At 41.3% G+C, this 13,725-nt stretch overlaps 1 protein-coding gene across 2 annotated transcripts; it reads left to right on the plus strand.

Moving 5' to 3' along the window:
• Positions 1–1,089: 1,089 nt before the first annotated feature.
• sgcg (sarcoglycan, gamma) lies at positions 1,090–13,170 on the plus strand. 2 transcript variants are annotated; one of them, XM_020095211.2, is made up of 8 exons: positions 1,090–1,338; positions 5,651–5,848; positions 6,773–6,877; positions 8,223–8,310; positions 9,124–9,243; positions 10,724–10,796; positions 11,023–11,146; positions 11,842–13,170. In XM_020095211.2, exons 2-8 carry the CDS (start codon positions 5,654–5,656, stop codon positions 12,007–12,009), a joined length of 873 nt encoding a protein of 290 aa, XP_019950770.1. In that variant the 5' UTR covers positions 1,090–1,338; positions 5,651–5,653; the 3' UTR covers positions 12,010–13,170. The 2 variants fall into 2 exon arrangements, with proteins under 2 accessions (XP_019950770.1, XP_019950769.1); XM_020095210.2 differs by having other exon boundaries at positions 1,093–1,338; positions 5,647–5,848.
• Positions 13,171–13,725: the final 555 nt, after the last annotated feature.

Consider the following 13,725-nt stretch of genomic DNA (forward strand, 5'->3'; position numbering starts at 1 on the left):
ATGACCTGTGTGATTCACTATAGGACTTTCTGCTGTTCCTGTGAGTAGGAATGTGATGCAGCACAAAACATATTAAAGCTCATATAATGTATAATAACTCATATGTACGTGTGCATGTGATGCATCAGTGTGTGTCTGGTGAGCTGGCATGTGGTCGTCTTCTTTCATTAGACCTGTTGTTCATGCCAATGGGCTATTTGTGGAATCAAACCCAGAATTATTTCCCTCCCTCCCTCCACCAATCTCTAGCACACACAGACTTTACGGAACTTAGATTCCATCTCAGCGTCATTTAAGTGGGAGGCAATATTTTCAACCCTTGTAACCGAATCACTGCAGGGATTTCCCTTAATGATAAACTCCCCATTCAGCCAAATTACTGCTGACACGTGAAATTAATCTGTCGCAAAACCAGTATTTTCTTTATGTGCATATTGTGCGTCCATCTAATTGGTCCTTTACTAATTTTAGGCAAAATCTAAATAACAGAAAATCAAGGGGCAGATCCAGGACTTTTTCCCCCACTTTTCTTTTTAAATTGTGAGTTCGAATAATTCATGTATCCTGATGGAAAAAAAACATATACAAATCTTATAAATGTGGTTTCATATGGAGGTTGTTGAGACTAGGGGAGGTGTGAGCTCTACTGAGTGACATTCTAGTTTAGTTTTGAAACTGAGCCGCAGCTTATGAATGAAACAAAACCACAAGTCGAACTAAACTATTTCCAACAACTGCAGCCTTCACCCGCCTCCTGTCTATTAATATGCTGTGTTTGCTGTCATCTGTCTGACATACTAGCTGCCCTCCACTATAGTTCCGCCCTTCCTGCCGCCTGTCACCCAGCACATCTGAACCAGCAGCTTAACTTCATGTTCAGAACCATGACTGAAGTCCCAAATTAGACCTGGAGAGCATGGAGCCCTGGGTTAGGCAGGGAAACTGACTCACTGCCTTTATTATGGATGGTCACTCTCTCCCTCTCTCTCTCTCTCTCTCTCTCTGACTGTGTGAGAGATAGATTGAACCTCTCCACTGACGTTTCTCCTCCTCCCCTCTCTCTGTTTCTATCCACTCTCTCTCACACACTGAAGGTATTCAAATATTGTCTGCAGGAAGGCTCAGGAGCCAGAGAGTGTGCGAGGGGAGTGGGAGCGCCGTCTCGTGGTGACTCACCGGGGGCACTGGCACAGCTGAATTTATGGCACACAGCTGTTGAGTGGCTGACAGACTTGTGAGGAGCTCAGGCACCGCCGCTTCTCAAGCTCTTCATACCAGCTCGAGCTCTGCTTACTGTAGCATACAGGACCGAGGGCTGCTCTGCCTCGACACACAACTGTGAGTATACTCTGCCTTTTCTTAATAATCCCTCTCATTTTTCTCTCCTCTAAAGATAAAGTTGAAGTCTTTTATTATGGCAACCTTTGACCTATACTCCAGTTCTTGTTTCATTTCCCCCTCCTTTCTTTGCGACTCATGCTGTGCTGGGGTAACTCCGCTTTCTTCACAGAGGTAGTTTGGGATTTGGAAAAAATGTTTTTAGTAGCCAGCTGTCTGCAGTTTTACCATACATGGCCAGAAATATTGAGATACAAAAATAACTTTGCAAAAGAGCACCTCTGTAATGCTTTATGAGCAAAACCTCTGTGTCTTATGGTTACTTATTAGTGTTGTCATGCCTAATCTGTGTGTGTGTGTGTGTGTGTCCTTGTCCTGTGGAGCTTTTTTAAAATTAGTTTACAATGCTGTGTCCTATTTTTAGAAGGTAAGGCATCACAGCAGAGTGGAGACATGTCGGCGGCCACTTATGAGAGAGACAGACTGAAACCTCTGCTCAGCTTTTGATCACTCCACATGCTGCTGCTGCTCGTGAACAGCAACTTGAACTTTTCGAACTCATTGAAACTTCTGGCGTTGGCCAGGTCAAGCCTCATCTCAGAGGGGGGAACCTGGACTCCTGCCCAGCCCTCGCTCTCATCCAGAGAGGTCAGAACCAGAGTCTGGCATGGAGCATCACTTGTTTAAGGTTAATTCAGATGGTGCCCTATAGGATAAATAGCCCAAGAACTCTCCTTCTTGGAGAGCAGAGGACTCTGATAGAGGTCAACATCGATTCTGAAACTTGCATTTAGCTTCTCCTGTAGTAGAGAATCCAGATTTGTGAATAAGAATCCCATTTAAAAGATTGAGTTTCTATCACCAGGAAGCTTAAAAACCTCAAAGCATGAAACTTTTCTCTTAAGGCTCAATGGTCAGACTGTATTTCCGATCATAATGTGCCATAAATTGAGCATTCCTGGCACTTAAGCAGGGAGGCTGTTCTGGGAGTGTTTATTCGGGTTGCTATGGAAGGATCAGTCTGTGGCTGAAGGGCTGGTGCTAACACTGAAACTGGAGCTGGAAGACGCCTTTAAAGCTCCAGCCTCAAAGCGGCTTCCTCCTCCAGCTGCTGCTGCGAACATACGAGGCCTCTTAATGCTTTCATTTAAGCTAATTAGATCAAATTCATTAACATCATAATGAACAAATCCAGAGCTTTTTCCATCATCACCACTCATTTGCCCAAAGTGCAGAGTGAGGCTGATCAACATGTTAACATGCAAATGATGTGTGGTTGGTAACTTGTGGGGATATTGGAATAGTGTCAATTTAACAGACACTGACTCTCAGTGGAAAACCCCAAACTCAATCCACGTTAATGAAAGTAGCAAAGTTATGACATGTTAAAACTTCACCCTCGCCAAAAGTGCTGTTGCTCTGCTGCGCCGCTGAGATTCAATTTGCCATCATGACTCATTCTTGCAAGTATGATTAATAAATTTAAATGAAGGGAGATATGGAGGGAAAAAGAAATGAGCATGTCATCTAACTTACTCCTTATCAGCGTTCGGTTTCCACTTCCCTGTGGAAATCATCATTTTCTTTTCTCTTTTCAAGCAACATCCATTTGTTTGGTTGTGAAATAAGGGCTATTCATCACAGCTGGGCTCACAGGCCATGTGACAGGTCCTGCTAAGAGGCGGATTTAGTCATAGAAATACCCTCAGCCTTTAATACACTGACGTCTCCTCCCTGTGTATACTGCAAATAGCAAGACACAAATCAGGGAGACTGTGGACCTTCACCACCTTTTCTCCAAAACATCTTCTCCAGGGCCTCAGAGAGCCCACACCTGAGCAGCGAGCACATTTGCTATTATCCATCACTCTGTGCTCGGAGGAAAGAATGGTATTTACCATCATTATTTATGGAAACAATTTATTTGAGTACAGTCATATAGTTTGTCATCATCTTTTGCTTTTATCATCATCGTCATAAGAGTCACAGTGGGACAATGTGCCTCGCTGAACATCTGTTAATGTAAAGGAAGAATTAGTTTGTCGTTGGAGAAGTTTAAAGGTGAGGTAAGCGATTGTTGATACTTGATCTCAAGACCAAAACAAAAACACTCCTTCTTGTGCTGGTCCGTCAGAAGCGTATATGAACAGTATATGACTCCTGTTCCAGTATGGACCCTAACCCCTAACCCCTAACCCCCTAACCCCCTAACCCCCTAACCCCTAACCCTGGGCTTCATCCAGTTCAGAAAACCTGCATACATTCCCCCCCTGATAACATTACCTATAAAGCTGAGGTGTGGCGGTGCTACAGTTTTCACAGTTTGTTGCTGAAAGAAAGAAACAAACTGTGTCTGATCTGAGCGTTTTATTGACTCAGAATTATCTACAGCTGACAGCACTGTCCTCAGGCCTTGTTCTCAGTGAAATCAGCTTTCTCCACAGCCTGCGTCTGGTTATTAATACAGATTAATCAACAGAGAGTGACAGCTCTGCTCTCTGCGACCCTGTGAGGCTGCGTGGGCCTTGGCTCCACTGCACCTCGAACACACACTTCCTGCGTCGTTGTGAAATCTGTCCCTGAGGTTCCCAGTTGTCATCGTGTTAGATTGTCTAAATCTGCTGACTGGGGGGGGGGGGGGGGGGGGGGGGGGGGGGGTCTGAACCTGCGAGGTCAGTTTGTGAACTGAATACAGAAAATTATTGTCGTGTCATGACTTCTATCATTCACTGTGGTTTGAAATATGCTGACCTTGTCATTGACAGTCTGCTGCTGTGTGGCTGAAACGTCCTCTGCTCTTTTCTAAGTGGCATTTTCCTTTTGCATTCGTCTTTTTTTGAAAGACTGCTGGAAATTCATGTCAAGTTTTCCATTGGTGAAATGGTAAGATATCCACTGGGTCTGTGAGCGAGCTCTGGGTTCATGAATAACATATTATATGTTTAATGTGTGAACAAGGCTTCGTGCAGGGGTGCAATCAGGCAGGTTATGTGTATGCAATTTAGCTTTAAGGCTGGAAAAATATTGACTCTGAACACTGTGAACTTCTGCAGGGTGTGTGAGAGCTGTTTTTCAGAGTTGGAAAACCCACCACATGAGAGACACATTAGACCAGAGGCGATTCTGGGATTTTTCAAAATCAGGGACCATAAAGGGACCACAATTTACACAGATGTCCAACATCCATGCAAAATTCCTGATTCATGAAGGAGCACATTTAAATCATTACTTGTTTAGAGCAATAGCTTTGAGCAAATACCTAAAAAGCTATGACTGAAATAGTTACTTGTCTGTGCTCATTGTGTATTTCAAAAAAGCTTAGAAAATTTAAATTCCTAAATCGACCACTGACAGGACACTGTTACCTCAGGGGCCAATCAGATTTCAGCTGGGACCAGTGCCTCCCTGGGCCTGCCCCTGGATCCAACCCTGCCTCAGACCAAACCCAAAGGAAATACCTGTTTCGGTCCATCATGAAAATGTATTAAATCAAAACATTAATGTCTCATGTCCTTCTCCAAACCTTCTCAACACCAGCATTCAGTAACAATAAATGTCCAATGCTACATATGGTTCTTCTAAAAACATATTTATTTCACTCTAACTACTAACAGGCATAAACATATAATTGGAGTAAATGAGGGGGGAAAGTTGTTCTCTTCTTGAACTAGGAGCTATTGTGTGCAAGAACTAAAACTGCAATAACCTTCTCTGTGTCTGTGATGGCAGAGTTTACAGACATATTCAAAGCTGCTATAAAAACATTTTTATAAAGTAAATCACATGACCACTAGTATGTGAAAGAGGTCATTTGAAATGAGAAAGACATCGTAACCCAACGTTGACATTTTCCTCAGATCTGCAGATTATAGCCACTTTAAGATGATATTTTTGTTTTTCAGCTTTACTGTTGTGGTTTACTTTAATCTGATCCTTAAAAATTCACTGCACACTTTTTGTCCAGCACTAAACAGCAGAAGAATACAACTATCTGTTTGAGGTAAAGAGACAAATATTTCCTTGGTGGAGATCAAAGACTTAGATTCCCCAGGTCACCAGAAATATGACTTCAAATTTCTTTTGTCTCTTTTATCCCAAAAATCCTGTCTGTGTAGCTAATTTATACAGTATTATATAACATTATTTATATGTAACATTATATAATGTGACTGTTTTTTCATGCCTCTCAAACCCCCTCTGACCTACCCTGCCATGTCAAGTCTTTCTGAAGTGCATGGAAGAGTAATGTCTGTCTTTTCAACATCTGTTTCTCTCGCCCGGGCACCTGGCTCTTTGTGTTGTGCCCAGCCAGCAGATGGTGCGGGAGCAGTATGTCACAACGACCCAGGGCAGCAGCGCTCCTAGGCCGCTGCCTGACCATGTCTACAAGATCGGCATCTATGGGTGGAGGAAGCGCTGCCTCTACCTGTTTGTCTTGCTGCTTCTCATCATCCTTGTGGTCAATTTTGCTCTGACCATCTGGATCCTCAGGGTGATGTGGTTCAACACGGTACGCATTACTCACATTTTGGGTTTTTCAGTGGGAGGATTTTGTTTTCTGCCTTTCTTGCTTCCTTTTTTTTCCGTAAATCTGCAGAGACCAGTCAGGGCAATTCGTTGCACCCCTTGATATAAGTGTTGAGGTTTTAATCGAATGTCTATAACCTGAAGCAGAAACAATCATATTCTCCATTATTAACTTACAAAAGTTAAGTTTGTGTTTGCTATTGTTCATGGAGTCTTGTCAGCTTCCTTTCTCAACTCCAGATGCCATCCATGGATTTATGCAGAAACAGAAAAAGAGCTGCAACAAGCTGTCACACACCCGAACACGTGCAACCGTACACGTGCACTGTTGTGAAGTCCCTGCACAGTTAACAAGCAACTGGCTAGTTTATTCTAAGCTGGACCTACATGCTACAGGGAACATAGACCATAGATTCACATGGCAGCCTTTACCCTCCGACATCATGCTCAGGCTGGGAAGCTCAAACAGCTATGAACTATGAACAGCTATGAACACAATAATGTTGTACCGTTCTGGGGTCCACGTTTATAAATGAAATGTGAATGTCTAATTAAGCTAATGAGCTATTAAATAGGTTATTTAACCGTGAAACATGGTCCCATGTCCATCATGATTTTAAACATTTGTTGTGTTTTCAGTTTCTAATCAGTTTGGACATGAATGAAAACAGTTTGTCAGATTCACTATATGATGGATCACAGCAGTACAACATGATTTTGTTAATAACGACATTTGAGCTCCACACACTGGGTGTGACGTCAGAGGAAATTGGCCGCTGCATGAATGCAGTCGATTCCTACATGTGTTTCACACCTGGAAACATATAAAACGGTTGAATGTTGAAATCAAAGTTCCTCAACTCCTTCCGTCCATATATTGTCTGAACACACCTCATTTTGGTTGCAGGAAGGGATGGGACACCTACAAGTTCACTCAGATGGGGTCAAGCTGGAGGAGGGCGAGTCGGAGTTTCTGTTTCCAGTCTACGCTCAGGAGATCCACTCCAGAGAAGTATGATAATCGCTCTTCATCTTCCTACATTCTTCCTCTCTCCGCCGTCTCTTTTTTCTACCTTCTGCTTCCCTCCTGGCTCTGTCTCCTTCCAAGCAATTTCTCAGACTGATGTTTGCTCAGCTAAGTAGCCCGACCATTATTTCATCTCATTGTTTACCAAACTTTAATAAGACTGTGAGCTGGATCAGTGCAGACTGCATGTGCTGTTTTTGCCTCTTTCAAATTCCTTGCAGAGGCTCCTCCAGTTTTGATCCAGTTGCAGTGAGGGAACTGCATATTTCCAACTGTACTTTTCTTTGGTGATGTGTCAGGACAAACTGAATCTGGCAGTCCCACACGGTACACGTGGTGGTGCAGTGAGCTCCCCATTAACCTCAGGGATATTTGTGGTGGAAAGTAGTTTATGGCCCGCCTGCCAGCAGCAGATGGGAACGCTTTTCTGCAGTTGTTTACATGTTATGGCTTTTCTTGCTCATAGCAGCGATTTTTTGAGCATTCTTTCTGACTTTATAGGCCTCGTTAAAAAGGAAATGTATTCCTCATTTATGGACGGACACTCTCTCTAATATACTGTATGGATCTCTTAATTAGACTCAGGAGTTTCGCCTTAGTTATGAAAAGTTAGGTTTTTGAATCATTTATGTAAACAGGGCTTCCACTCAGATGCAAAATCATTTATTGCTCAGCTGCCTCATTTTAACATTTTATATTTTTATACATTTTATAAAATCTCACATTTCTGGGTATTTCTGCTGATATAAACCCACTTTGCTGGTGTCATATCTCCTGCATATGTATGCTTAAAAAACAATACAACTTTCTAACAACTTTACTTCTTTCTTTATAAAGTTTGCATTCAAGATCGGTCAGGTACTAATGCTGGATAGGCCAGTCAAAAAATAATAATAACAACAACGTTTAGGTTGCCAGGTTGGTTTGTGTCTGCAAAATACAAGTACAGTACAGCTGAAGCAATACTGCGGAAATCTACAGTTTTGACCTGATGGTGGCGCTACATTAAAAGTCAGGGGCAGGGACAGTTTATCTTTAAGGTGGCTATAATGTCTGTACCAAATTTAATGATAATCCATTCAGCAATTGTCAAGATAAATCACTGAAAACTACAAAAGCTCTAAATGGTGGCACAAGAGGAAAAGTGATCAAATGGTAAATATGAATATAAATGACCTTGGCAACACATCCAATATTTTAGATTTAAAATATTTCAGTCTAGATCAAAGTGAAACTGACTGACACTAAATGCTTTCACAAACCACATACAGCAAACCATGTGGTATCTGCCCCGCTGTGGTAACATCATGCTATTGTTGTTTTTTTTCAGGACTCTCCACTTGTAGCGCACTCATCGGAAAATGTTTCCCTTAATGCCCGCAATGAAAATGGTGATGTCACGGGGCGGATATCAGTGGGTGAGAGCCTGAAAGAGGACACACACACACACACACACACACGGACATACAGTGCTCATGCATCCCATTGATGTATGAGGGGAATAGTCCTGCAGCAATTTCTCACCCAACATTAAAATTGACATAAGAGGACATCTTTCCATTCACCATCTCTTAGATTTCCATTTAAAAGCCATTAACGGCATCATCCCTCTCTCTACCACTGCTGCAGGACTGTTCTGTATTACACGCAGGGCCCGAGGGCCTGTGGAGGATCCTATCTGTGCGTATTTAATGGCTCACCAATGGCTGCAATGGGGTATTTTGTCTTAATTAAAAGGCCAACAAATGACCCAACTAATTGCAGTGTTCCTCAGTAGCGTTGCGTGTCCTTGATCATTAAGCCATAATAAGCATAGTCTGCATCCTCTCGGCCCTCTGTGAATGAAGCTGAAAAGGCTTGTTAGGAAAGATCACATGCCGGTTCTCAGTTGTAGGTGGTTAAATATCCCACTGGCTGAGGTATCTGCTTTAAATCAGCTTCTTATTGAGTATGAACACTGATGAAGTGAAGGGAAATGTGGGATAACCTCAGACTTTCCCATAGTTTTTACCTGTTCTTTTCTGTCCAGTAGCTGGTTCTTTACTCTCACATGTTGGCACCTTACTTTTGTGTCTGCCGAGACTGAGGTTTCTACACAGTAAAGCATGAATGTGTCTCATTATATCCTCTAACTACTGCAGATTTGAAATAGTATAAGAAAGACAAAGCATAAATCTTGATGTATATTTGCTAGACACCTTCAGGTAATGCTGTTGTTGTGTTTGTTGCAGGTCCAAAACAGACTGAGGGACACACTCGGAATCTGCTCATTAGCTCCAACAATGGCAACATGCTGTTCACTGCAGATGGCGACCAGGCTGTGATTGGACCAGACAAACTACGGGTCACAGGTATACCAACGGCTGCCACCTGCTGTTTCCTTGGAAATGACACGCTCCTCTTGGCAAAAACCTTTGTCAGACTTGAAAAAAAAGAAAGATAATATTGACAACAGATGTGAACACAACGAGAGCTCTTTGGTTTGATCTGTGCAACAATCCGGCAACCAAGGACAAAGACAGATACAGTCATTTTCACAGTCATTCATGTGGATATACCTACATATAAATGAAATGCCAGGAGCTCAGTTATCTAAACCTGAGCATGCATTCAGTTGATTCAATGTCGTAAATTTAGTTGAATATTTTCAACTAAATTAATTCAATTTAATTTATTTCATTGAATTTACTGAATTTACTCAATTAAATTTAATTAGCTCAATTTGACTGGCTTTCTCGAATAAAGTCAAATACATTTGTCATTCAGTTTGATTTATGTAGTGAGATCCATCGCATTAATGAAAGATCCTAATCAAGTATTTCTGAGGAAAACAAAAGCAGTGTTGCACTCGACACTACACAAAAGGTCACATCAAAGAGTAAAGTATGAAACTATCAGGCTGAACTACACCCCATCGTCTCAGTGTCCAGTGTGTGTGTGTGTGCTGGTGGTGCTGTGGGTCACTGACCACACACTGTGACGGCTGATTAATGGCCATGTCAGCTGATGGCTTCATTAAGCCCAGGGCCATTTTGATGTGTGCAGAGCAGCAGGCAGCAGCAGCAGTAGAGGAGGAGGACGTGTTTACCAAATAAAATCCTTGAAACGAAGCTTCTGTAGCCACAGTGAGGCAAGAGGGTTCGTCCACCACAGACGAGACTACTTTGTGTGCTGAATGTCAGGAGTAATTTTCTTTCTCTTGTGCCTCCCGCTCTTCTTTAGCAATGTCAACACTGATTGGTCTGTATTTGAAAGACAGACCTGGAGCCTTAGACCTTGCTAAAAATGAAATGTCCTCAAATGCTGCAGATTTAAAAAGCTCATGCCTCCATTGAGGTTATGTTTTCACCCCTGTCCATTCGTTTGTTAGTTAGAGAGAGTTGGGGCATAACCAACAGACAGACATTCAATTTTGCTTGAGGTGGATCCAGGATTTTTTTCCCCCAAAATTGCAAGAGGGTTTTTTCCCCCATATTTTGGTTGATTTCTCGGAGAATAATTCATGGAAATTGAATTTTTTTTCAGTGAGTGGAATTTCATACAAATCTAGTCAGAAATAAGGATCTAGTGAGTTTAAATGTGGTTTCAGAAGGGGCAACTGTCCCCTTCTGAAACCACTCGGCAAAAGTATGCATTTTACTGTGTGACATTCTAGTAGGATGCTTGTTTTGGAAACGTTGCACATCATTTTGATGATGTTCAGTAATGAACAGATTTCCACAGCTGTACATTCTCACATGTCAAGCTCCTCTGACTGCAGCAGAATCTGAAACTCGACTTGATTCAACCTCAGTTAAAGCATGTTAATGTTTGTGTCTCTTCCTCCATCAGGTCCTGAGGGGGCGCTGTTCCAGCACTCAGTGGAGACGGCCCAGCTGAGGTCGGAGCTCCTCAAAGACCTGAGGTGAGAATTTCAGCCGTCACTGGACGACACATGAGTCCTGCAAGTCATGTGCACGCGTGACGACTTTTATTGGGTCAAGTCCCTTTAATACAGAACCTTAAGGTTTTATAACAGAGTTTAGTAATACAACCTTCTTCAGCATTACCCCGACATTACTGTCACACACAATGTGATGTTTTTGAAGAGAAAAAGAGGACAGGTGATATAAATGGATGTTTCTCTTTAGGTTAGAGTGTCCCACTCGCTCTCTCAGTATCGACGCACCTAAAGGAGTTCACATCAAAGCTCTGGCCGGCAACATTGAAGCCTCTTCCAACATGGATGTTATTCTGCAGTCTAGTGATGGACTGGTAAGAAAAGACTCTTCCTCCTCCTTCATTTATACTCTGCATAATCTTTGAGCCTGTTTTATCCTTTGGTTAATAACAGGACCCAACCAATAAGAATTCTGGGGGCCATGCCAATGTTTACTAATATATAAATCTGCATTGTTTATTCTGTAATCTTCTGTAATCTCTCACAGTTTTCTGCCAAAAGAGCGTCACTGAGTGTAGTTTCACAAAAGCAGTAGTGATAATTCTACTTTGTCTTATTGTAAAAACTACATCTTTACCTTTATACATCTTTATATAATTAAAAAAGATTAGTAAAATACTGAGATACTCCCTGTACTGTTACTTTTTGTATTTTTCAAAATAAGTGTTTGGGCTCTGCAGGTTTGTTGTAGTGGATTCATTTATTGATTCTGGATGGATCAGAGCTAATTACTTGTTGTGCTACATCCACGAGGCTAAAATACAGAAAGCATTTGTGTCACAGGCACTTATTTTATAATGTAGGTGCAGCAATATCACATTCTATTTATTGTAATTTTCAAATGGACCAAAATACTGGTGAGACACTTACTGAACATTCTTCTTTTATTTTATAATTTCACTTGCTCTTTTGTCAACCTTGTTTTGATGAGTGATAAGAGTGATAAATTACCTCATCTTATCCTCTCCTATCTTACCTTTTTTACCTCTCCACGCTGTCCCCTGTGCAGCTGGTGCTGGATGCTGAGACGGTACGCATGCCGAGCCTACCCCTGAGCGGGGGAGGGGTTTCTGGAAACACTCAGAATCTCTACGAGGTCTGCGTCTGTCCCAGTGGCAAGCTTTTCCTGTCCAAGGCTGAGGTCATTTCCACGTGCAGTGAGAATCAGGAGTGCTAGACATTCTCTGATAAGGTGACTGATTTTCCATCGCGGCGTGGATGCATCTTCTGGGAGGCAACAAGCACAAACTGTTTATATCCGGCCTAGGGTTTTTTAAGGTTTATACCACAGAGAATCTAAGATGATCCCACCGACATATTGAGGCCTTTGAAAAGATAAATGCCTGCAGGCGAACATGTTGGAGATGTCATGCAATGCATCCTTTTAGTTGCATTTGTGACGTTTCAACTATTCAGCTGAAACTAATTGGCACTCAGAACCAAATGTATCTGCATCAGAGCTTTGTGGAGAACGTTTGACACACAGTATCATGGCTGGGCAATGAGGAGCTGGAAACAGCTTACATCCTATGCAATATTATCGTGGTGCAATAAATGAAAGAGACACATATCAAGGGCTTGGAATTATAAAAAATAAATAGTGACAGGATGTTGAAAATTATGATCATGATTAATGTGTGGCTCCGAGCCCTTGGTATGAGGTGTTTTTGTTTTTGTGTTTAGCATGTTTTTATTTAATTGGAGAAAATGTAAAGAATTGCTGGTATGTATTTTGTCATTGTCATAGTTACTTCAGAGATGGTATTAATTAATATGATTTTTCCCAACTCAAATTCAGATAAAACTTTCAGAAACAATTTTGTCTCATTTGAGATTAAAATACCAAATCCATTCAGTGATAAGTGTTGTTAGTGTGATTTCACGTGTTATAATGTGTAGTTTTTTCCCCAGTTTATGTTGTTCTGTTATTTTCAAGCCCTTTATAAGAATGATTTTATGCATTAGCTTTAACACAGACCACTTCTTCCATTTAAGTTATTTGTTCCATAACCTCATCTGTAACCAGTGACAAATAAAACAAAAAAACAAAACAAAGCAGTGCTAATGAACGCACTGGAGTTCTGGGTTCATGTCTGTGTCAAATATGCATTGATTTTCTTTTTACATTAAGGTCAAACTTAAACAAAATGGGCAATATTTTGCAATGATACTTATTAAGTTTAGCATTGATTTGTAAGTCTGTTTATAGCATACTGAACATGGTGTTGTGTTCCCAGACAGTGGTGATGAGTGGTTAATCTGGACCTGTATTCTGCATATTTTGATAAAGTGTGTCATGTGTATTTATTAATTCTGAATAAACTGTCCTATTCTTCTACAGTGTCTTCTACTGTCAGACATTTTTATCATTGTATGTTTGTTTTACTGAAGATGGTTTCTAATCAAATCTAATCAGGTAATGACACCAGAGGACTTTCATAGTAAACTTATCAAGGTCCAAAATCTGTTGTTGTCTGCGATGCACTAAAGCTGTATACTGGATATGGTGCAGATGCATTTCCCAAAATCGTTAATGGCTCTCTGGCCCACTCTAGTGGATACGCCCTGCTATACCACCTGAAAGCACAAAACAGACACCATAATCACGACCACCAACGAGCCATGACAGCGAACATGATAGTCTCCCTCAGAAGCTTGGATTTGTAAAAAGCATGATCATTTTGTATTTTAATCCTGCATTCTAAGTGATTCTATTCTTAAATTAAAGCACTGGAGTTGCTCCTGCATGCTCTGACATTCTCATATCAATATTTATAATCAATCACCTTATATCTGAGTAAATATTTCTCTACTTAAGAAAGAAAATAGTTGCTCTGCTTGTACAATTGAGACAAAATAAGAAATATTTAAAAAATGAGGCATTTGAATATGA

The sequence above is a fragment of the Paralichthys olivaceus genome, chromosome 11, assembly GCF_024713975.1.
Source record: "Paralichthys olivaceus isolate ysfri-2021 chromosome 11, ASM2471397v2, whole genome shotgun sequence".
Classification (NCBI taxonomy): Eukaryota; Metazoa; Chordata; class Actinopteri; order Pleuronectiformes; family Paralichthyidae; genus Paralichthys; species Paralichthys olivaceus.

Excerpts from the sequence above, each read along its gene's own strand:
- sgcg (XM_020095211.2), top strand. The coding sequence starts at position 5,654 with ATGGTGCGGGAGCAGTATGTCACAACGACCCAGGGCAGCAGCGCTCCT. Across the intron at positions 9,244-10,723 it reads AGACAAACTACGGGTCACAG|GTCCTGAGGGGGCGCTGTTC; the intron begins GTATACCAACGG and ends TTCCTCCATCAG. Across the intron at positions 10,797-11,022 it reads GAGCTCCTCAAAGACCTGAG|GTTAGAGTGTCCCACTCGCT; the intron begins GTGAGAATTTCA and ends GTTTCTCTTTAG.